We start from the raw sequence: 22,768 nt of genomic DNA, 5'->3' as shown, positions 1-22,768 counted from the left end.
ATATCTATACAAAAACCTGTACATGGATGTTTATAATACCTTTAATCATAATTGACAAAACTTGGAAACAGCCATATACTTTAGTAGGTGAATGGGTGAATGGATAAATAAACTGTGGTACATCTAGACAATGGACTATCATTCAGCACTAAAACAAAATGAGGTATCAAGACATGAGAAGATATGGAGGAAACTTAAATGTAATTACTAAGTAAAAGAAGTCAATATGAAAAGGCTACATTCTGTATGAATCCAATTATGTGAATTCTGGGAAAGAGAAAACTACAGAGACAATAAAAAGATCAGTGGTTATCAGATGTTAGAGGGGAGGGAAGGATGAATAGATAGAGCACAGAGGATTTTTAGGGCTTTGAAAATGTTCTATATGATACCTCAGTGGTGGACTATAATGTATCATTATATATCTGTCAAAACCCATAGAAAGTACACCACCAAGAATGAACCCTAATGTAAGCTATAGACTTTGAGTGATAATGATGTGTCAACATAGGGGCACCTGGCTGACTCAGTTGTTTAAGCAACTGACTCTGGATTTTGGCTCAGGTCATGATCACAGGGTCGTGAGCCCTATGTTGAGCTCCACACGTAGTGGAGAGTCAGCTTGAGATTCTCTCTTCCTCTCCCTTAGCACCTCCCTATGCTCACACATTCTCTCTCTCTGTCTCTGTCAAATAAATAAATAAATCTTTTAAAAATGATGTGTCAATGTAGATTTATCAAAAATAACAAATGTATCACTTTGGGGGGGAAAGTTGATAGTGGGAGAGGCTAGGTATGTGTGGAGTCAGGGAGTGTATGGGAATTCTTTTCCACTCAAATTTGCTGTGAATCTAAAACTGTTCTAAAAAATAGTCTGTTGAGGCACCTGGATGGTTCAGTTGGTTAAGCGTCTGACTCTTGATTTCAGCTCAGTTCAGGGTCTTGGGTTGTGGGATTGAACCTCGTGTTGGGCTCTGTACTGGGCGTAGAGCTTTCTTGGGATTTTCTCCCTCTCTCTCTCTCCCTGTGCCCCTCTCCCTCCCTCTTTAAAAAAAATGAAAATTAAGAAAAAATTAAAATTAAAAAAAAATTAAAAGTCCATTGAAAATTATTGGGAAGCTAAAATAATATTAAGAAGCTGGTATTTCCTAGGTTCCTTTTATTTAATTCTCAAAACAATTTTAAAAGCATTGTTAAATCCACTTAGAAATGATAAAATTGAGTCAGAGAATTCACTAATTTAGCAATCATTTATTCCACTAATATTTACTTAGCATTTACTATGTGTCAGGCAGTATTAAGTATGGGAGATACTAAAATTAATCAACATGGATGTTATATTCCAAACAAGTGAGACAAACAAAAAGCAAGTAAACCAACAAATAAAATAACTTATAAGTTCAGGAAAGATTTCACATTTAATTTGAACCTTAAAGGAAGGAAAGGAGCTCACCATTTGAAGAACAGTATAGACTCATAGTACCATATGTTAAAAGGCTCTGAGGCAGAAAATTGCTTTATATTTGAGAAACTGAAAGAAAGCAGAATATTTAGAATTTAAGGAAAAGATGAAGTCAAAGAAGGAAAGATAGAATATAAACCTTCATCATGATGAATATTTTATTCATTCAGTGCATTTTATAAGCGTGGTTGCCAGTCATTTTTATAGGCACTGAGATATATTAATGAATGTGATCTCTAATGTCCTTACACTCATGATTTGTATTCTAAAAGGGGGAGAAAGAAACACACATCCCCCAAAAAGATAATTTAAATAATAATAAATAAACAGATAAATAATAAAACTTCATATTAAAATAAATGCTATGAGGAAAACAAAACATTTACAAACAAAGAAGTAACTTAGAAGGAAATACATATATGTATATATATATGTATGTATGTTTGTATGTATGTATGTACACACACACACACACACACACACACAATTTATATCTAGTGCTGAAGAATCGACATTTGAGCAGAGACCTGAATGACAAGAATGAAACAGCCATGTGAAGATCCTAGGAAAGATCTTTCTAGTCAGAAAGGGGTGGGCAAGGAAGGCAAGACAAAGACCCTAAGTCAGGAATGAGTTTGGCAAGTTTGAGGAGCAGAAGGAAAACCAGTATATCTGGGATATAATGAGAGAGGAATGAAAAGCTAGGGTCAGAGAGGAAAGTGTGCAGGCCTGTGACCATCAGGGTAAGCAGTTCTGCCTTTTTTTTTTTTTTTTTTTTTTTTTAGTTTTAATAAAAAGCCACTGTTGGGTTTTAAGCAGATGCATGATAAAATCATATTTAATTTTTAAAAAGATCGCCAAGACTTCCTATGGAGAATTGACTATGGGAACATGGAAATGGAAAGTAGAGGTAAGAGGCTACTACTATAGGAATCCATAGGGGAAATAAAGATTACATGAACCATGATGGAAGCAGGGAAGATGGAAGGAGCTTGATAGATTTGGGATATGTATTGATAGAATAACTTGCAGGATTTCCAAAGGATAGGATGGAGAGGTAGAGTGATTTCCTGGCTTTAGACTTGATCAATTTCATGAGTGCTGGAGCCATTTGCCAATGTGAAACAAATGGTAAAACATAGATTTCAGGGGTCATGGCAAGGAAGTCGAATATTATTCCAAATACATTGGTCATCTATTAGTTGGTTTGAAGTAGTGGTGGGGATATAATTAAATACATACTTTAAGATCATTTTGTTGCTCTTTAGTGAATGAACTAGAAGAAAGGGAAGCAAGGATGATGCCTCAGTAACTGGCTTGAGTAACTGGGTAGATGATGGTGTCGTTTTTTGAAAGCAGAAAAAGGTATACAAGTTTTAAGTAAAAGATGAATTCCATTTGGGCCACATTAAATGTGAGATGTCTGTGAGACATTAAGTGGTACTGACAAGTGCTGTTGGATATGTGTTCCTGAGGCTCACTATGAGAGGTCTGGGTCAGGTATATAAATTTTGGAGTCATCAGCTTAAGATGTTATTGAATTTAATGTGTGTGGGTAAGATCATTTAGGGACAAATTTAAAAAAAAAGGGGGGAGAGAGGCTATAATCAAGTGCTGAGGATCAACATTTAGAATAAGGTTAAAAAAAAAAAAAAAAAAAAAACAGTAGTGAAAGATCCTGAGAGGAGTTCCCACTGTGGTAGGGGGAAAGCCAAGGAAGAATATGTAGCACAAGCTAGAGAGGGGAGTGTTAAAAAGTATGTGTGTGTGTGTGTTGTGGGTGGGGGGGTGATAGTTCATTTTGCAAATGCAGCTGAGAAGCTGAGTAAAAAGAGAAGAGAGCCACATCTCTTGGATTCAGCAAACTGGAAGTTGTTAGTGCTGTGTCAAGATCAGTTAAGTGGAATGAGTCTAGAAGTCACTCCAGTGGATGGGCAGATAACTGGAACATTAAGGTAGCATGTGTAGACAAATCTTTCTGGATAGTTGTCTATAAAGAGAAACAGAAAAATTAGGCTGTGGCAGAAGGCGGTCGTGGGACTAATTGAAAGTTATTGGAACAAGTATATATACTTTGAAAATGATTCTCTGTAAAGGGACAGATTGGTTATGAAGGAGATACAAGATAACTCAGCTCATCAGGAGTTGGAGCAAGTGAAAGGTGGTGCGAATATACTATGTATCCTCCTTTTTGTCCCCAAATCCATCCTACACTTTTCTTTGTTCTCTTGTCTGTCCCAGGTGTCTGATTTGTGTGGATTATATCAATAGATTCATGTATCCCCTGGTGTTTGATTCGCTTTGACCAGTGGGAAACCCCAGCAAGAGATCAAAGGGAGGGAGACAAATGAGGTCATGGTTTCTATCTCCACGGAAACATTCTGTAGTTGGGTTAGACTGGTTGTGTTTCTCAGCTGAAATCACTATTCTGCTCAAAGTGGCATCCTGTGTTGGAACCCTGCCTAATACAAGAATTGGAACATAATTTTTAGGACTGGCCCAATAAGCAGAGTTCTAGTTCCTCTATAGCAGTAGACAAAGGAAGAGAGAAAATGAATACAGGTAGATGAGTTTGGTGGGGTTTGCCGTGGGCATGTAAAGGCATGACGTGTGATTGCTTTTGTATTCTTTCTGAGGTAATCAACTAAGTATTAGAGCAGGAAGTTGTGAGGTCAAAGAAAAATGGATAAAATGTCCATCTCATAGAGTTGGAAATAGATACTACCATAAAACGTTTGAGGGTATTAATTGTAAGTGTAAACAATTAGCATTGTTCAGCTCTTTGGGAGTAGGCATGGTGAAAAAAAAATGTCATGTAAGGCATGTTTTTTGTAAGGCCAAGTACCCTAGCACAAAAGTGGTGAGAGACTTGAAGATGTGTATAGCATAGAAATTATGCTAATGGACCATGAGAGCCTAGGCCAGACAAGGTTTGGAGGTCAGAAGTGAGGTAGACAGGCATTGGCAGATAGTGGAAAAGTGTAGGGGGTCACTGGGTTAGAGGTCTTTATAGGACCAAAGAATTGTAGGCATGGGTGTGACTGAACAATGAGCTAGATGAATGAGATTTTAGAAATCTTAATATAGAGATGGATCATTTTCTGACAATTGCAGAGTGTAGCTGTGGTCATGGGAGAGGGAGGCTAAATCCTAGTAAGGGAAAGGATTTAACAATGAGGAGGTAAAAGGACTGATGGATGCCTCATGTAGGTGGATTTTGAATACATAGAGAATAATGATAAGAGTTGGGAAAGAAAGCAAAATTGTCATCCAGTAGGTAAACATTTGAAAAGTAAAGGCTTCCCTTCCCACTTAGTACATCTTCTGATTCAGATTTCATTGGATAACAGCAACTGTAAAGAGAGAGTGTGGTATTGTAAAATGGCATGAGCCTTAGAAGAACAAAAGCATGAAGGAGGGAAGAAATGATCTGGGGGTAGCAATGAGGGGCAAGGAAGACACCAAATGTGCCTTTGTGCCTGAGCGATGGGAGGGTGACACTAAAGATAATCTCCATGAAAGAGGGCTGAAGGAGAAGCACTGTTATCGGGATATGGTCCAATAAAGCAGAAAGATGAAAGGGCATTCCAAAATTTAGTTGAAAATGTGGAACAGTGTGCTGGTCTCTAAGCAGGAGTAAGTCTTTAGCATTCAGTGACAGTGTGTGGGAACATCAGAAGAACAGCAGCTGGTCAGGCTAGAGTGTGTATGAAACAGTAGAGGGATAAGCCAGGTCAACAGGGTGGGAAGAAAAATGGAATTAGTCTTGTTTCTGAGGTGAGTATAGGCAAGAGGACACATTACTATCATATCCAAAATGCCCTTAGGTGTGATGACCCTCCTGGGATGATTGTTCTCCAGGGGTTGGGAAGAGGGTAATCACCTTTCTAGACAGACTGGCATAGCAACCTCCTCTAAATTTTTCCACTCTGCACTATCTTTCTCTAAGAGAGCAAATTCCAGAGGCTTTACCCATGGTCAGATAGTAAGTATTAGAGCCAATTGCACTCTGGTTTATTCACAGGATACCATGTTCCACCTGCCCCACAAAAATATGCTAACGCATGGATTCTCTTCGTACTTAAACATATGAATTTTAAACAGGGCCTGTTGTGCAGAGCCTTACAGGATTTGGCTCCTCACTCTCTCTTCATTTGGACCTTATTCAACTGTTTTCCCTCACTTCCTGGATGTGACTGCAGTCACACTGATGGCAGGAGTCCTCTTTCTGGAACACTCCAGTGTCATATTGGCCTCAGGGCTTTTACTTGCTGTGTCCTTGACCTGAAATGCTCTTCTTTCAGATTTTCATATGGCTAAACTCTTTCTCATCTTTTAGGTTCTACCTCATCTCTCATCTCCTCTGTAAAGACTTCCAGACATATTACTCAATTTTGTCTTGTCCTCTCTTATCTTGCCAAGTACCTTAAGGTTGTTCTGTATCCTATTGTCCTATTTTATGCTTTCATGCCATTTATCAGCATCAGAAGTTATGTGTTCTATTTCTTTAGACATTTATTATTGATTTCTTCATCTATATCATGAACTTTATGACTCAGAAATTTCTCTTTTATATAGAGGAGGGCTGGCTCATAGTAGGTGCTCCATAAAATGTTGTCGGATGAATGCATAAACACTTGATAAATGTTGTTTCTTTTTCTATATTCCAAAGTAAGTTACCATTTTTTTCTATAAATATAGTAGTTACAATTTTTATATTTGTTAGGATGAAATGTGGTAATATTTAAAAGTCCCTACTCCAGTTTTTACTGCATAGTAGGCAATTAGGTAGTGAGTTTTTTTCATTCTTTCATCAATACATCCCACTGAAATAGCACAGCAGTTATTGAATAAGTGATATGATTCAAATTGGGATATTGTAATCATGTCAAATTGGATCTTATGTATTACGTATTTTATAGCATATATCACATTATATATTATTTCTTACATATGGTATAAGATAAAAACATATTTTTATTATATAGTCATGGTGAAATTATTATAGTTAAATATTCTCTTTTGAAGCACAAATATTCCCAAAGTAGTCTGCCTTCTTAGGATTTCGCCCTATATTAATTACAATTAGGAAAAATAAAATTGTTCTAAATTAATGTGAAATATTCTGTCTTCTAAGGCAAGCTGTAATTGTCATAGTTTCATGATTAACTAATACCTCCTACCTTCATGTTTACTGTTTCCAGGAAGAACCCTATGTCCTGTTTAAGAAATCTGACAAGCCTCTCTATGGGAATGATCGATTTGAGGGCTATTGCATTGACCTCCTCAGAGAGTTATCTACAATCCTTGGCTTTACATATGAAATTAGACTTGTGGAGGATGGGAAATACGGAGCTCAGGATGATGCCAATGGACAGTGGAATGGAATGGTCCGTGAACTGATTGATCATGTAAGTCTCTTTTCTCATTATTATCATTACCTCTGGTAGACTTTTAAAGGGTTACTTTTTAAGAATTTTTTGATGGTCGGGGTTAATGACAAAAGCAATAATATATTTCAAGTATGTATTTCATTAAATAATTCTATTGAAAATATATATTATTTTTGCCCTTAAATATAAAGAATCTAAGAGGGATGTGTGGTTCTATTGGAGACAATTGTCTGTTTTAAATTAACTAGTATTTAGTGATTTAATATCTTAAAATATTTAGTCCTAATTTGCAAATTACAATGTGGATGCCCAACAATTTATTTCTTTTTCACTTTTATAATGCTAAGTTCATAATCAACAGAAAAAATAATGATGCAAACTCTAAATTTTATGATAAAAATTTCCTAGACTAGGATAGGATGCTTCTTATCTTTATTTTTTATTTTTGATGTTTCTTATCTTTAGAAGATAGGATAGTTCTTATCTTTAGAGTAGAGATGAAAGAAATCTATAAGGATAGAATATGATACTGTATCAAAATAAAGCAAGTGTACTAAGCATATTGAGCAGGAGGATAGACATTTTATTTGTTCAGTTAGTTAGTTGAATAAGCCAGACATTGCTTCTTTGGCATTATTTCATAACTTATAATTTTATAACTGATAATTTTCATTTATAATGAAAGCATTATTTCATAATTTCTCAGTCAGTAGTGTCAATTAACTCATCCCTTTGAAATATGCTCTTATGTAAAAAAAAATAATAGCATTGCATTTGGTTTTGTGTTTGTAATATTTAAGTTTCTTTTGACATTTTGCATAATATTAAGGCATGAAATGCTTGCTAAATATTCTACAAAATAACAAAGTATATTTTCCTTTAAAATTTAGTGTGAACTAGGGCGTCTGGGTGGCTCAGTTGGTTTAGCGTCTGCCTTTGGCTCAGGTCATGATCCTGGAATCCTGGGATGGAGTCCCACATCAGGCTCCCTGCTTGTCTGGAAGCCTGCTTCTCCATCTCACCCCCACCCCTGGCTCATGCTCTCTCTCTCTCTCTCAAATAAATAGATAAAAATCTTAAAAAAAATACAATGTGAACTGTATCCTAATTGAAAGTTCTTACTAATGGAAGTAGCAAATATAGGCAGTTTTTGCCACATTTTGAAATACTTTGTTGCTATTAATTATGAAGTTCATTATCGAGAATATGGGAATAAGAGAGATCTGAATCTGTATGTATGTATGTATGTATGCATCTATCTATCTGTTTATCTATCTATATATCATCTCTCAATTAAGAAGGAGATGTTAGGCTTTGGTTAGAAGCAGAATAACAACACAAACAATCATTTTTTTTTAAGATTTTATTTATCCATTTATTTATTTGACAGAGAGAGACAGCAAGAGAGGGAACATAAGCAGGGGGAGCGGGAGAGGGAGAAGCAGGCTCTCTGCGGAGCAGGGAGCCCAATCCAGGACTTGACCCCAGGACCCTGGGACCATGACCTGAGCCGAAGGCAGATGCTTAACGACTGAGCCACCAGGCGCCCACAAACAATCATTTTTAAAATTTATTTTTCTTTAGATCTTCAACATACTTCTTTTAATGATTTGGAATTTACTCAGTAAGGTCCTAAAGTTCTAGACTTGATCAATTATTTTTTAAAAATTCTGCTTAAACTGTCCATTTATATTTTAACTTTGTAAAATCCATTAATTATGATAACAATGTATATGATTTGGAATCAAATATAAAACCTTAAGCTTTACATTCATTTCTATTAATATAGCAGTAACCATCAAAAATCTTAATTCAAGCTGGTTTAAGCAAAAATGTTAATTTGTTGGTTTGCTTATTTGAAAAGTCCAGAGGTAGTGTGGCTGGATTTAGAGTATCAATATTTAGTTTTTCTGATATTTTGCCTCAATTTAGTCTTTGCTTCCTTTTATTTGTTTTACTCTTGGACATGTGCCTCCCAACAGGTGGCAAGAACAATTGCCACCAACAGTTCTAGATCAAACATCCAGGTAGAAGTAAAACACCCGTTGGTGTTCATCAAGAGACCCCAAATTTGTTTTCATTGGCCTGAGATAGGTCATAAACTAAATCCTGAACCAATTATCCCATTCAGAAGGAAGTGCTATTCTCACTGGATAGCGTGGGAGCATATATATTCATTCAAGAAACTAGGAGGTGGGGTCAACCTCTTTTTAAAACCATGTAGATTTAGATTTAAGGAACTATGGTTTTTTAAAGGAAAATTAGGATTTTTATACCTGAAGAAAGTAGAGTGGATGCTGCACAGATCAATACAATGGATATCCACTATCAGACCTTTGTATAAGTAGCTTATATGAAGCTTTTATTTTAGTCAGAGCACAGGAGTTTTAGAACCCCAGTGCCTTTATGTATATATTTGTCATAGGTGTTCAATTAATGCTCTTTTAATTAAGCTTTTTGAGATTCAGAATGGATTGAAGGTTTTAGTTTTCTAGAACTTGTTCCTTTTTGACTTCCTATCTATATTTCTTCAAGGAAATTAAAAGTAGAAAATGAAGGTTAGGAAATAATGATTTAGATCTATGGCATAAAAGATGATAGAACACCAAATAAGGGAATAGTAAGGGGGATATTATCAGTTAATATTGGTTTCTCAAGAAAATTACCGTGGTATTGAGTTGAGACCACTGATGAGGGCTTCGAGTTACTGAATCATTCTATTCTTCTTGGTGCCAAATCTGTCATTTCACCTTCCATTTTTCCCTTACTAGTATCCCCTTTCTTGGTGTCCTCCTCATGTCTCATATTGTTGATCTAGCCTTGGTTTTTAATATTTAGCACGAGTCATATTAAAATAGAATGATGATTACAGTCAGTATATTTTTCTTTGTACAACCTCAACCTGGTTTGCATATTTATGAATATGTTAATTTCAACACAAAATAGTAACTCCTACTGATAACCAGATAAATACCCTAAACTTCTTCCTCTCATTGCTTTCCTTGGATAAGCTTACCTTGTCTCATAGTTTGATTACATTTCTCCTACTGAAATTTTACTATTCTGTATCTTTAGCCCTGAGCTTTAGACCCATATATCAACCCACCTCTGTTATATGTTTTGCTTAAATGTTTCATAAGCATCTCAAAGGTAGCATATTCCAGACTGAATTTATTATTTCTCTTTCTTGATCCTTTCCTTTTTGAAGGCTTTCCTATATCAGTATATGGAGCAATGATTCAGTAGGTTTGCCAAGCCAAAATTTAGTAGTCATTTTTTTATCGTCATTTTTAAATTATTTCTCACTCCACCGTGTCCTGTTGAGTGTGCTCCTTAAATAATTTCAAAACGTGCCTACTTATCTCCATCTCCACTGTCATCTGGAATAAAATCCCAATATGAGGTCCTTTTCTTTCTAATCCATTATCTATGTGTGTGGGTGTGTATGCATGTGTATTACTGAAAGATTTTATGCAAGAAAAGGGCATGATCAGAGTTTCCTGTTTCAGAAGGAAACTCTGATCATGCCCTTCTCTTGCATAAAATCTTTCAGTAGTTTCCATTGTTCTAAGGATATAGGACCAACTATATATTTATAAAAACCCTTCCGTATTTGGTCATTGTTTATCTGTTATGGAAATCTTCTTTTTACCCTTCAGATCTAGTCTCAGATCTTCTCCACCATACTTTCTATATTGGGAGGTTGTCTTACATGTAGTAAATCAACAGTGCTTCCAGCAAGAGATCCAAGGGAGGGAAGAGAGTGAGGTCAGAATATTTATTTCCCTCCTCACTCCCTGAGACGTTGCCTTGAGCTGACTGTGCCCTTACAAAGAACTTCAGTTTCTCGTTATGATGCCTGCTCTGCACAAATCTCTCTCCTGTTCTCAGTTCCAGTTTACACCCTACATAGTTTTGTTTCTTCAGATCTTAGGAGTAGTTACAGTTTAGCTGCTGTTAGCCTTGGGATCCTGCACTATCCCTTAAAATTTCCTGACACCAGTGGTCTTTGAAGTGTGTTCCACAGACCTGCAGAATCAGTATCAGTTTCAGACTTGCTAGAAATGCAAATTTTCAGGCCCTACCCTAGAACTACTAGATCTAAAACTCTGGGGTGGAGACTGGTAGTCTTTCTTTTAACAAGATTCAGTGGTGATTCTGATATTCTCTGAAATTTGAGAATCAATGTCCTACCCACCACCCAGACTTGTGTAATTAACTAGTTCCTTTGTAAATAAATCCTGCTCAGTTATTATCATTTGAGTGTGCCATCTGTTTTCTATTGAGACTCTAATTGGCACACCTTTCTATATTTTCATCTATTCTGCCCTCTCCATCCAAACCCATGTGGACTTTTTTAAGTCTTGTTCTCTTTTGCTTCCAGCCTAGTTCTCTGTGCATCACTCTCCTCAGCCTCCACCTAAATCACTTCATCTGAATCATTTCTATTTAACTTCGGAACAACTTCCCCAGTGATGCTTTCCCATCCCACCCCAGAAAGCCCACCTGCTATGAGTTTTTACACTACCCTTCTTGCATAACATCTGTCACACTTTAATTACCAGCTTAATAATATCTGTCATACTTATTTGTATGTAAGTTGTATGGTAGTTATACAATCAATCAGGACAATTTCAGGTGCAGGTGTTAGAAACATGTCTAAAAATAGCTTACACAAATATACTTTTTTAAAAGTCCCATAATACTAATGGTGGTTCTCACTTCAAGTGTAGTTGACTCCAGGGTCTTACAGTATGTCATTAATGACTGACCTTTCTTTTGCTGCCTTGTTATCTCTTGGCTTTACTCTCCTCTCTGTATGTTTTATTCTTAAGTACTATCTTCCATATGGTGACAAAGGTGAACTATGGTGGCTCTAGGCCAATGGTTATCAACCTCGGGGAGGTTTTTGTTTTTGTTTTTTTCCCCAAGAGACATTTGGCAATGTCGAAAGGCATTTTTTATTATCTTAAGGATGTGAGGGACATGCTGCTACTGCCATCTAAGGGTAGAAGCTGGGGGGTGCTAACCTCTAAACAATGTGCAAGTTAGCCCCTCACACACACAAAAAATTATTTGGCCCCAGTATCAGTCATGCTGAACTAAAACTCTACTTTGGGCTTACCTCGTTCTTAAATCTCTCCTTTTGAAAGAGATAGAGGTCTTCTTTTGCCAAAGTTTCAGCAAAATCCATGGAGGGGTTTGGGTTAGGGTGGGAGGGGTATCAGTTGGATCAGCTTGGACAAGATGCTCATTCTCTGAACTAATCCAAAAGGCTAAAATTGGGGAGGTGGTAGTTGGAATAGCCAGATCTGGGTCATGTGTCCATACCTGAAACTATGGGATAGAGTCAGCCCTATCTAAATTATGCTATTTATTTTTATATGAATTTGGGTGCACAGGTAACTAATATTTCTCTTATATGAACTATGTGCTAGTCCATTTTCTAATTTTTTTTTCAGGCTATACTAGGTTAATTTGAAGGGAAATAACCATCAAGAGGCTATATTTACACAAGTGTTGTGATGAGGAAATACAATTAAAAATAAAATCTCTTTCCAACCCAGAAAACCTTTCCATAAAGGTAGATGAAAAATAAAATAATTTTATTAATGAATAAGCATTAAACCAGAATGAGATGCACAGCACAGGCAATTCACTAAGAGATTGGAAAAACAAAGAAATCTTACTCTTTTTTATAGCCAGGAAGGCACAACCCATTGCATACATGTTCTCAGGTTAAACAATATGAAGTCCTCAAGTAAGAAGGCTTGAAAGCACCATTTATCACATATAGTTCCTCCTAAATTCATTTGGAAACTGAGGTGACCATCTGTGTTAGCTAATTGGTTTTATCCAATAGAAAAATAAACTTCTCAGGTCTTTATGAGAAAGGTGGGCTTTAGGCTCCCACCCACCAAAGTTAGGCTCCTCCTCTCCCACAAAAATTTGGAAATAGGGTGTTAGCTTCCATGGTGATTACATTTCAAAAAGATACTTCCCAGATCCTTGGGAAAGGCATTCATGGGTCATAAAGCTGGGAAGAGGTTTAATTAACTTTTTAAAGATTTATATATATCTCAAAGAGAGAAAGGACTTACAAGTTTTCTAAAATAAAAGTTCTAAGAAAAGGGGAGGGGATATATTCCTTTATTTTCAACAGGGAGAATTGAACCTCCTGTGTTTAATTTGTATTTGCCTGTACAGTTGCAAGTCTTTGTTATTTTAGTAAAGCCGGTCTTAACCACCTTCTTTTCCATATCTCCTTTTTGAGGAGACCCTCAATGTACAGGGCTTGGTATAATCTCTCAAATTTATTATGATCTAATGAGAGATGATTTCTTGGTGATATAATATGAAGATACAAGAAAGATATTAGGAGAATGTGGCTCCCTGAGGCAGTTAGTCCTTAAAAAGTGACAAGCCTTCCCCCCGAAAACACCTTGGTCTTCTATCATGTCCACAGTAAGCCTGCACAACATGGCATACTAGTACGTCCCTGTTAAGGCAGATGTGGGTTCAAATCCTAATTCTTTGCTATGTAGTTTTATGCCTTGGGCACATTGCCTTAAGCTCTTTGATCCTTATTGTTCTCAAAAATAAAATAGATAATATCATATTAATAATTAGGAAGATATATATAAATTCCCTAATGCTCTGCCTGACAGATAGTAGATAAGCAATACAGATACATTAAGTATAAAATTCGTGTCTTCTTACTTATTCTTTCTAGTATATTGTTAATGAGGATTCTTGTTGAGGACTAAAAAGTAAAACATGTAGACACTCTTACAGTGTGAAAAATGTAGGGATTAGGGTTGCTATTGGTATTAATTTTGAATCAGAGTCAGTAATATCGACATTAAGTTTTAATAGTAAAATTCTTTATTAATTGGAACCTTTGGTATTCAAATATCTCATTACTTTTCTACCTAAATGATCTATGTTTGGTGGTTTTATATTAGAATTAAATATAGGGAAGAATTAATAGAGAGTCAAATTTAGTGCAAGATTAGCAATGGGGAAGATAAATGATAGTGGGGAGGGATGGTATTTAGGATACCAGCAAAACAGAGACACCCAATTAAAAAAAATTACTATTATATATATTTTTTAAATCAAAGTAAATCATTATAGGTAAAATCAAAACATATTTGGACCTCCTTGTATTTATTTTATGGTTTGGTAATGTGTCAAATTTGAATTCTATTAAAACTGAAAGTGAAGAGCTACATTATCCTTGCTTAAATCTTTTAAAATCTCAACCCAGCACTTCTTAAATACATTTTTTAAATAAAAATCACTCAGAAACAAGTCATTTGGTGAATTTCAAAAAAGAAATGTTGATAGCGTATGTCCTACTACAGAGGAAGTAGAGGAGCAACTTAGTCAGTTTTCCCTTTATTTGGTGACCTGATTTTTTAGGTCTTTCCATCAGGCTATCTATTGAGTTTTTATGCTAATTTGTGCCAAGGGCCATTCTATTTGAAGTTAGTTGGGCAGCTATAAAAGTCGATATTTTTTGCGAGTCATCAAACTAATTAAAATCTAAATCGGGACACTATTTTACCTTATCAGTTCACTGCATCTGTGGTCCTCTGTATTGTGCTGTATACTTAGGAGTATTCATTTGCTTCCAATATACTGAAAATAATTGGGAGACACAAATAATACAGTTGCAGAAAGTGTTCAGCATTAAAGAATATTTACTGAAAGAATGGCATAAATGTTCAACAGTGTTCCACAACAAATGTTAAACTCAAGCACCACTCTCCTTAGAGAAAATGCTACATATTTTCCAAATGCTTTTATTTTTATGTTGCCTTCCAAGGCCCCAGTGAAAATTTCCATTCAAGTACCAAGTAAAGAAATACACAGTGACCACCTTTCCTTTTGAAATTAAAGCATCAGAACTTTTTATATAAATTTTATGAAATACATTATGAAGGTTTCAGTCTTAAACCAAAGTTAGCTATTGAGCTATTCCAGGTGGCCGTCTATGTTGTGTGAATGGAGGTCTCAGTTTCTTGGATTCCCCACAAAAGATCTACCTGAGGACCCGTGCTCAAATAAATACAGCCAATAAGGAAGGTAGCAAGCCCAAAGCAGTTTATTAAGGATAGTATAAGCTCAAGATGGGAGAGTGGGCAGGTCTGGAGGTGGCAAGTGCAGGGGCGGGGAGGGGTTTAGGAGTGTCTTTTCCTTTTATGTTTGCATTGGTTAGGGGCCGTAGCTGGGAGTGTCTCTGACTCAGGTTATTTCCAATCATCTAAGAGACTCATCCTACCTCCTGGTCTGGAGAGGTAGTTTTTGCCCTAGAAAGTTCTTGCCCAAATTGTCATGGCCATCTTCCCTCCCTGGGGGGAAGGGGTTGAAACCGCAATGTAAAGATATTATAATGAAGCTATAGGTTACCCCGGGGGTGGGGGCAGAGGTTGAAGAGCAGAACACTTGTTCTGCACTTGTGGCTCTTGGTCTGTCAACCCCAGGGTATTGGAAGCCACTAGACCAGGATGTTGAAAGCCACAAAGTGGGGATATTGTGCCCTCAGGTTTCTAATGTGTAACCTATTTATCACTCCCCTTGCCTCCAGCTTATGTCTAACTTACTGCAGACTCTGTCAGAGCCTAACTTAGTAGAGGTGAGAACACAAACTTGCTAATGCAACCATTGTATTAAGTGAGGCAAAAATTTTACTTGTAGCTTTGGGTTGTGTATTCTTTATGGCTAATAACTCATTTATGGGCTCATGAGACTACTGTTGTATGTTATTCATAAAGCCAACTAGAGTTTTCATAAGCATGAGGGAAAACACCTAAGCTGCAATAAGCTAGCAGCACATATTAATTATGGGACTACTTAAAGGAGACAAGGGCAGTTAAATTACTTTCAAATCTCTGGTGATGTTTGCCTTGGCAGTCGAAAACTTCAGGAAAATTTATACTTGTAAACATCCATACAGTGGTATGCAAAGTCTCTGTATGTGCAGGTTAAAAACAAACCAGAGATCACAGACACTCCTTGTTATTTGAAATTCTTTGCTTTTTCATCTTTCCAGCAGAATATGCCCCAGCTGGAGGCAAATTTTAGCACACTCTTAAACCAGTGGTCTTCCGGGCCTTTTCTGACCTAGTGTCAATGCTGATAAATTGTGTGAGGGAATATTATATCAGCAAGTCCACAGTTACTTCTTACCTGGGCAAATTTGGGAATTTGGATGCTATCCATTTTTTATAATTACAACTAAAAAATGAGAGGTTCTTAAAACTATATTCATGGTCCTTTTACCTCATTAGAATTGTATAGATTAGAGGCGCCTGGGTGGAGCAGTTGGTTGAACGACCATCTCTTGGTTTCCATTTGAGGTCCTGATCTCAGGGTTGTGAGATTGAGCCCTGCGTAGGTGTCTGCACTCAGTAGGGAGTCTGCTTGAGTTTCTCTGTCTCTCTCCCTCTCCCCCCTTCATTCTCTCTCTCTCTCTCTCTCTCTCAAATGAATGAATAAAAATCTTAAAAAAAAAAGAATTGTGTAGATTAAAGTATTAGTCTATTAGAAGTGTATATTTTCTTTTAAATGCATTTGAAACCTAGATCTTTTAGAGGGGCCAACTTATCTTCCAAAGGTTCCAACTTTTCTGTGCTTAAAGAGACTTGCATTTTGATATCATTAACCATTTGTGGTTGGTAAGAGTGTATTGGTCAACAAAAGCTTTTTCTTTTTAATGAGGCTCCTTTTTATAGCTTCAAGTGCTGTTGAAATTTTAAAAACAAACAAAAGCTTGATCATTTGACAGATTTCTTAAAAAAAAACAGTGAGAAAGAAATTCAGTTTCAGTTTATAAAACAACTATGGCAAAGTGGGAAGTCTATTGGGATCTATTCACTCTTATTTTACATTATTTTGAAGAAGACCTGTGATGCTATGGATTTCCAGCTGCATGAATGCTTCCCAGCATGCTGTCTTAGCATTGCAATTGGTATTTAACATTATCAAGCCTTTTATGATTCATAAATGAGCCTAACAGGACCTCGCTATACTTTGCTTTTGCCTCCTGATTGCTCTTTTATTATATTCTAGGAAGGAAATCAAATATTTGTTTTTCAGGGAACTTAAAAAGGCTCCAGGTATTATCACAAAAATGGAAAGTCTAAATCAAAAAACAGTTTCAAATAAATGGGAATTGACTTGCACTGTAGCTTTGAATTTTGATGGTATGTTGTCTCAATTTTGCACTCTAGTGGAAGCTTTCTAGTATTTTCAGTTAAATGAAGAGTAATAATATTATGATCACTACTTTTTTTTTAATTTTAGGAAAAATAACTAAAAAATAAACATGCAAATTTATTTATAATTCCCCATGACCCTAAAGTGACAACTATTACCATGTTTGCTTCCTTTGTTTCAAGTTTCTCTCTTTTAATATAAGACATTGGTAGACCATGTTGAGGTCCCTTAGTCACCATAAAGTTTCTCAATTTAGTAATGTTCTAAGTCAAGCACAAAAGATTGAATTACATTTCCCTCATCCCTCTCCACATGTAACCCGCTATCTTAAGTTTGGTGTTTTTCTGGCCCATTTTATGTAAATCACTCAGTAGTACTCTATAATAGGAATATGCTGCTTTTATTTAACTAGTCTTCTACTGAGGGACACTCAAGTTAATTTCAGTCTTATGTTAACAAAAATCAGTGTTGTTATGAAGATCCAGTTTTGTTGTCTTGTCTCCTAGAACACCTATGTAAGAACTTCTCTAAGGGGTGTACTGAGAAAGGAATTGTTCAGAGTTCATTTCCAATTTTGTAAGATATTGAAAATATTGTTCTCCAAATTATTTTATTAATTTACCCTTCCACCAATAGAATAAAATTTCTGTTTGTCTGCAAAATCACCAACTTCAGGTTCTCACTATTTTAATTTAGTTAATCTGAATGCAAATGAAATCTCATTGCTTTAATTTACAATTCCCTGTTAGCCTCCTTCTCCTCTCCCTATATTTATAGACTAGTTTCTCCTCAGAATTTCCCATTTACTTCATTTGACTTTTATGACTGATACATAGTATTTGGTTATATTTTCTGAATATTAATAATGCAAATATTTATCCCAGTTAGGATCTTCTTTTTAATTTGTTTAAAGTGTGTGTGCGTGTGTGTGTTTTGGTATTGAAGTTTTAAAGTTTTAGTTTTTCAAATTTATTAATTTTTCTTTATGGCTTGTGATGTTTTTGTGCCTTGTTAGAAAAATTCTTCCTTAACTGGAGCTCATGAAGATATATATATTTTTTTATTTAAGGGTCTAAGGTTTTTGTCTTTCAAATTTAGCTCTTTTGTCCACCTACAATTTGTTCATTAAGTCTACATGGGTTGGACTTCAACCTAAGTAAAAGTCTCAATTCCTTCTGCTCCCTTCATGAGAAGTAGACCCCAAATACTCTAAGCTACAACATATTTGTTAATAATTTTCCTTTGTTTGTAAAAAAAAGCACTTTGGAAAGCAAATGATTTTTGCTTTTAATGAGAAATCCTGTGACTATTATCTCAGATATTAGAGGCAAGGAATTAGGAAAAGTACATGACATATTAAAAAGGGCTAATGCATTCTTTTTGACTGAACTTTTTTCTCAAAGCAGATTTAAACAGCAAGCTCTCACAGTCAGAATGTACTGTCACATAGTTCAGAGGCAAAGATGAGAGAGTTAATACAGAAGTTGGATATCACAGACCAGTATAATTCTGATTTTGTACCATATAAGAGATGATGATTCATTGGAAATTATCCCACAATCGATACTCAATAACCATTTATTGAACACTTATTCTGAGAAAGACACTGTTAACTACAGCAGTAACAATATCTCTTAAAATATTGATTACATTTTGTAAAAAAGGAAATAAGACATAAGTGTTTTTTTTCATTTTTTAAAGATTTTATTTATTCATTTGAGACACAGAGATACAGAGAGAGAGAGAAAGAGAGCATGAGGAGGGGGAGAGGCAGAGGGAGAGGGAGAAGCAGGCTCCCTGCTGAGCCAGGAGCCCGATGTGGGGCTTGATCCCAGGACCCTGGGACCACGACCCGAGCTGAAGGCAGACGCCTAACCATCTGGGCCACCCAGGCACCCCAAGACATGATAAGTGTTAAAGATTTCTTTTAATACTAGTGTAAAAAAGAATTTTTCCCTCTATGTGTTTGCCCAGTAACATTGAGGTTATGTTGAGAAATACTTGGTTTTTTAACATGTTTCTTTTTCTATCATGTACTCTCAAGATTTTTAATTTTATTATTTATTTATTTATTTATTTTTATTTATTTATTTTTTGGAGAGAGAAAGCGGGGAGGGGGTGTGGAGGAGCAGAGAAAGAGAATCTCAAGCAAGGCCCATGCTCCGCACAGATCCTGACACAGGACTTGATCCCAGGACCCTGACATCATGACCTGAGCTGAAATCAAGAATGGATGCTTAACTGATTGAGCCAGCCCGGCACCCCAATAGTCTCAAGATTTTTAAAAGAATTTAATCCCTAATTGCAATCTTTTGCTAATTTGCTCTTTAATTGTAATTTATAGCAAACAAACAGAGCTAAGGATTGTTTTATTTTGCAATTGTATAATAAATTAGTGAATAAATATCTCTCACGGATACTACTTAAGTTCTTCAGATATGATACCTGAATTTAAGATACTTCAAATATCAGCAAAGTAAATGTTTTGGACATAAATATTACCAGAAAAATATAGTACAAAAACATAATTTGAAGTCTAAGAGGAAATACAATGCTAAAGTTGATATTTTAGAGAATCCTATAGATGTAGAGAAATTCCTATATACTCCTGTACATTCTCTGCATAATTTTGCCTCCTACAAAACGGTATACGGTAAATCAGTCTCACACTGCCAGGCATTGAAACTTTTAAGTTTTTCCCTAACCCTTAGTTAGGGAAGGCTTCTTAAAAAAGAGGGGTGGGAGGTAGTGCCTGGATGGCTCAATCGGTACAGCATGCAACTCTTGATCTTGGGATTGTAAATTTGAGTCCCCCACTGGTTGTAGAGATTACTTAAAAACAGAATGTTTTAGGGGCACCTGGGTGGAGCAGTTGGCTAAGCTTCGGACTCCTGGTTTCTCTTCAGATCATGATCTCACATGGTGAGATCAAGCCTCCTGAGCTGGCTCACACTGAGCATGGAGCTTGCTTAAGACTCTCTGTCCCTTTCCCCTTGCCCTTCCCCCAGGTGCTCGTGTGCACCTGCATGTGCGGGCACTCTCTCTCAAATAAATAAATTTTTAAAAAAATAAAATCTTTTGATAAACCTCAAAAAGTAGCTGAACCCCAAAAGCTTCATAAATGAACAGAGGAAACAGATTAGAATGGAGAAGGCTTGAGTTGGGAATTTGATAACTCAAAGTGTTATATAAAAATGAAAGTAGAAATATAAATTAAGGGCAAGTGTATTCTGGGAGAAAATTACCCACATGAGCTGATCTAAAATCTAGAATTACTTGAGTTCAACAATAAAAAGTTTACATTTGACTCAGAGAGTGAATTTACAGTGGCACTATTGAAGCAGTGGGCTGGAAAGTTTATCTGTGGTATATGGAACATCTGTGTGTTATTAAATAATAAACGCTGATTTGCATCTATTATTGCCAGAAAAGCAAAATAAATGTAACTGAAAACAGATATAAACAAATGTGGTTTTTCAAAAATGACATTTGCTTTAGAACATAAAACAAATCTAAACAGAAACAAAGTCCCTAAACAAAAAATAAAATTTTAAAAAGGGAAACCACAGCATAAATTTTCTTAATTGAACAGATATCATTCTTTGTTAACTGTGATTGAACTTTCCTATCACATGAAATTAATGTGGGGTTTCTTTTCAAAGTAAATTTGAACAGTGGAACATATAATTTCTAAAATAAGATATTCTTCATGATGTCCCCTAATGGAAGTATAATTCAGTATTAGTTCAGCATTTTTGTGCCTAACACAAATTTAGGCACTAAAAATATAAAGATAAACTTGAATCCTAGGTGAGATAGGCACTTAAATAATTTCTATATACTTCAGGTAATGCAATAATAGAGATATTCCCAAGATATTTTGGGAAGCCTGAAGGGTATATATCTAATCCTGGCTGGAAGGAAAAGGATCAAGAAAGCCATTAAGCTTTAATTCTAAGAAAATGACAGATGCTTTTCCAATATACTATTTTTAGTGTTGTAGTTAATTTAATTTCAGCATGAAGTTTTACCTGAAGGATATTATTTTATATAATATCATATGTGACTAAAGGAGTGAACTATAACTTGATCAGGTTCATTTAAATATATTGAAAAACAATTCAATTTAAGATAAACTCTGATCTGATTCAGAAAATTGTTCAAAATTGTTCATTTACTTTATTAACATAAAGTAAAAAAAGGTTTCTACATCTTTTTTCCTGATTTACTTTTATTCATTAAGAACAATCTATTACCAAAATATTTGTTTGATAATATACCATTACACTAACATTAACCACTGTTGTTTTATGCCAAAATCATGTGTCTTCACCATATAATTTCCTGATCATTTCTAAATACTTTTTAAGGTTTCCTGGCCCCCTAAGAATTCAGTTTTTGCTAAAGATATAGTCACTGAACTAGAGTTTTTTTGGCTGTCTTTGCTTTTTTAACATATTCAATTATGATGATATTTCTGATCAAGTTCTGTTTTTTAAGCATTATCCACCTCGGATCACTGGCCAATCAATGTATTGTCTGTGGGATTTATTCAAGTACAAATTTATTTACTTGTTTATGTGATAGTATTTATCTTAGTATTAGACAATACAAAACTATCATTTATACCCTTGTATTTTCTTCTCCATGGAAGTGATTAATTTTGATACCTGATAATACACTCAGCTCCCTTTGTTCACTGTTGATTAATTTTTTAGCAACCTTTAGATTAAAAAATATTCTCTCTAGTGTCACTTTCTGTTTTCCAATGCATACATCTTCAAGCTTTTCTCCAAGTCAGAATATAAACTCTAGGGGAAACTGCATCTCTAGGACTTAGCACTGGCTAACACATAAGATACTTAATGAGGGTTTGTTAAATAAATTAACTATTCTTTATCTATGCCAATTTAGCCAACTCCACTTACATAACTACTTACAAATAGGGATATGCCTCAGATGAATTTCCCCAACCATCATAGTTTAGCTATTAACACATATGCCTTGTCTCCTCTGTGCAGATGTCAGTGTCTTGACTGAGGCAGAAATGATTTCATGTTCTTCTTAGCATCTCTCACAATACCCACCACAGGGTCCCACACATGGTGAATATGGTCAATAAATGTCTGTAAAATAAATAGATGAATATATAGTATCCACCCAGCCTCTTCTACTCTCCACAGTAAGGAAATGCAATAAACATTCCATTATACCTGTGATTACCATGAACGATAGCTATGTATCATTGCAGATTCCTTCTGAAAAAAGTAAAATCAGGTGAGATTGTTGAACTCATTAGAAGTTCGAATTTTAAAGTAGAGAAATGAATCGTACCTATGGGATAAAAGATAAAGACATTCTGAAACACTTACTATTCCTAATGTAGACACATAGGAAAGTCATTTTCTGTTTCTTAAACAGATAACATCAGATAGACAGTAAACAATGAGAGAACAGGAGAACATGAGTTAAACACTCAGGGTAAGACACTTAAACAAAGTGACTTTGTCCTTAAATCCCCCCAAATAATAGTACACAAAGGTCGGAATTGTTACAATTATATTTGTATAAGTCAAATGAGACTTGATTGCATCTGACCGTATTGAATGATAGCGTGTCTTCAGGGCAGGAGCAGAAGAGAAATGTGTGCTCTGTAATCAAAGGGTCATCAGTATAAAAGTCACAACTG

At 35.6% G+C, this 22,768-nt stretch overlaps 1 protein-coding gene across 3 annotated transcripts in view; it reads left to right on the top strand.

The window, feature by feature from the left end:
• GRIK2 (glutamate ionotropic receptor kainate type subunit 2) overlaps positions 1-22,768 on the top strand; it is a 672,482-nt gene that overhangs the window by 452,227 nt on the left and 197,487 nt on the right. For all 3 annotated transcript variants that reach the window (XM_028104281.2, XM_088024271.1, XM_028104282.2), the window contains exon 10: positions 6,667-6,873. In XM_028104281.2, coding sequence (XP_027960082.1) covers positions 6,667-6,873 — 207 coding nt within the window. The remainder of the gene's footprint in view (positions 1-6,666; positions 6,874-22,768) is intronic.

This window comes from Eumetopias jubatus, unplaced genomic scaffold (genome assembly GCF_037043125.1).
Source record: "Eumetopias jubatus isolate StellerSeaLion01/CBP00866 unplaced genomic scaffold, mEumJub1_p1.0 scaffold_6, whole genome shotgun sequence".
NCBI classification, from domain to species: Eukaryota; Metazoa; Chordata; class Mammalia; order Carnivora; family Otariidae; genus Eumetopias; species Eumetopias jubatus.
This window is presented reverse-complemented; position numbering and strand designations above follow the sequence as displayed.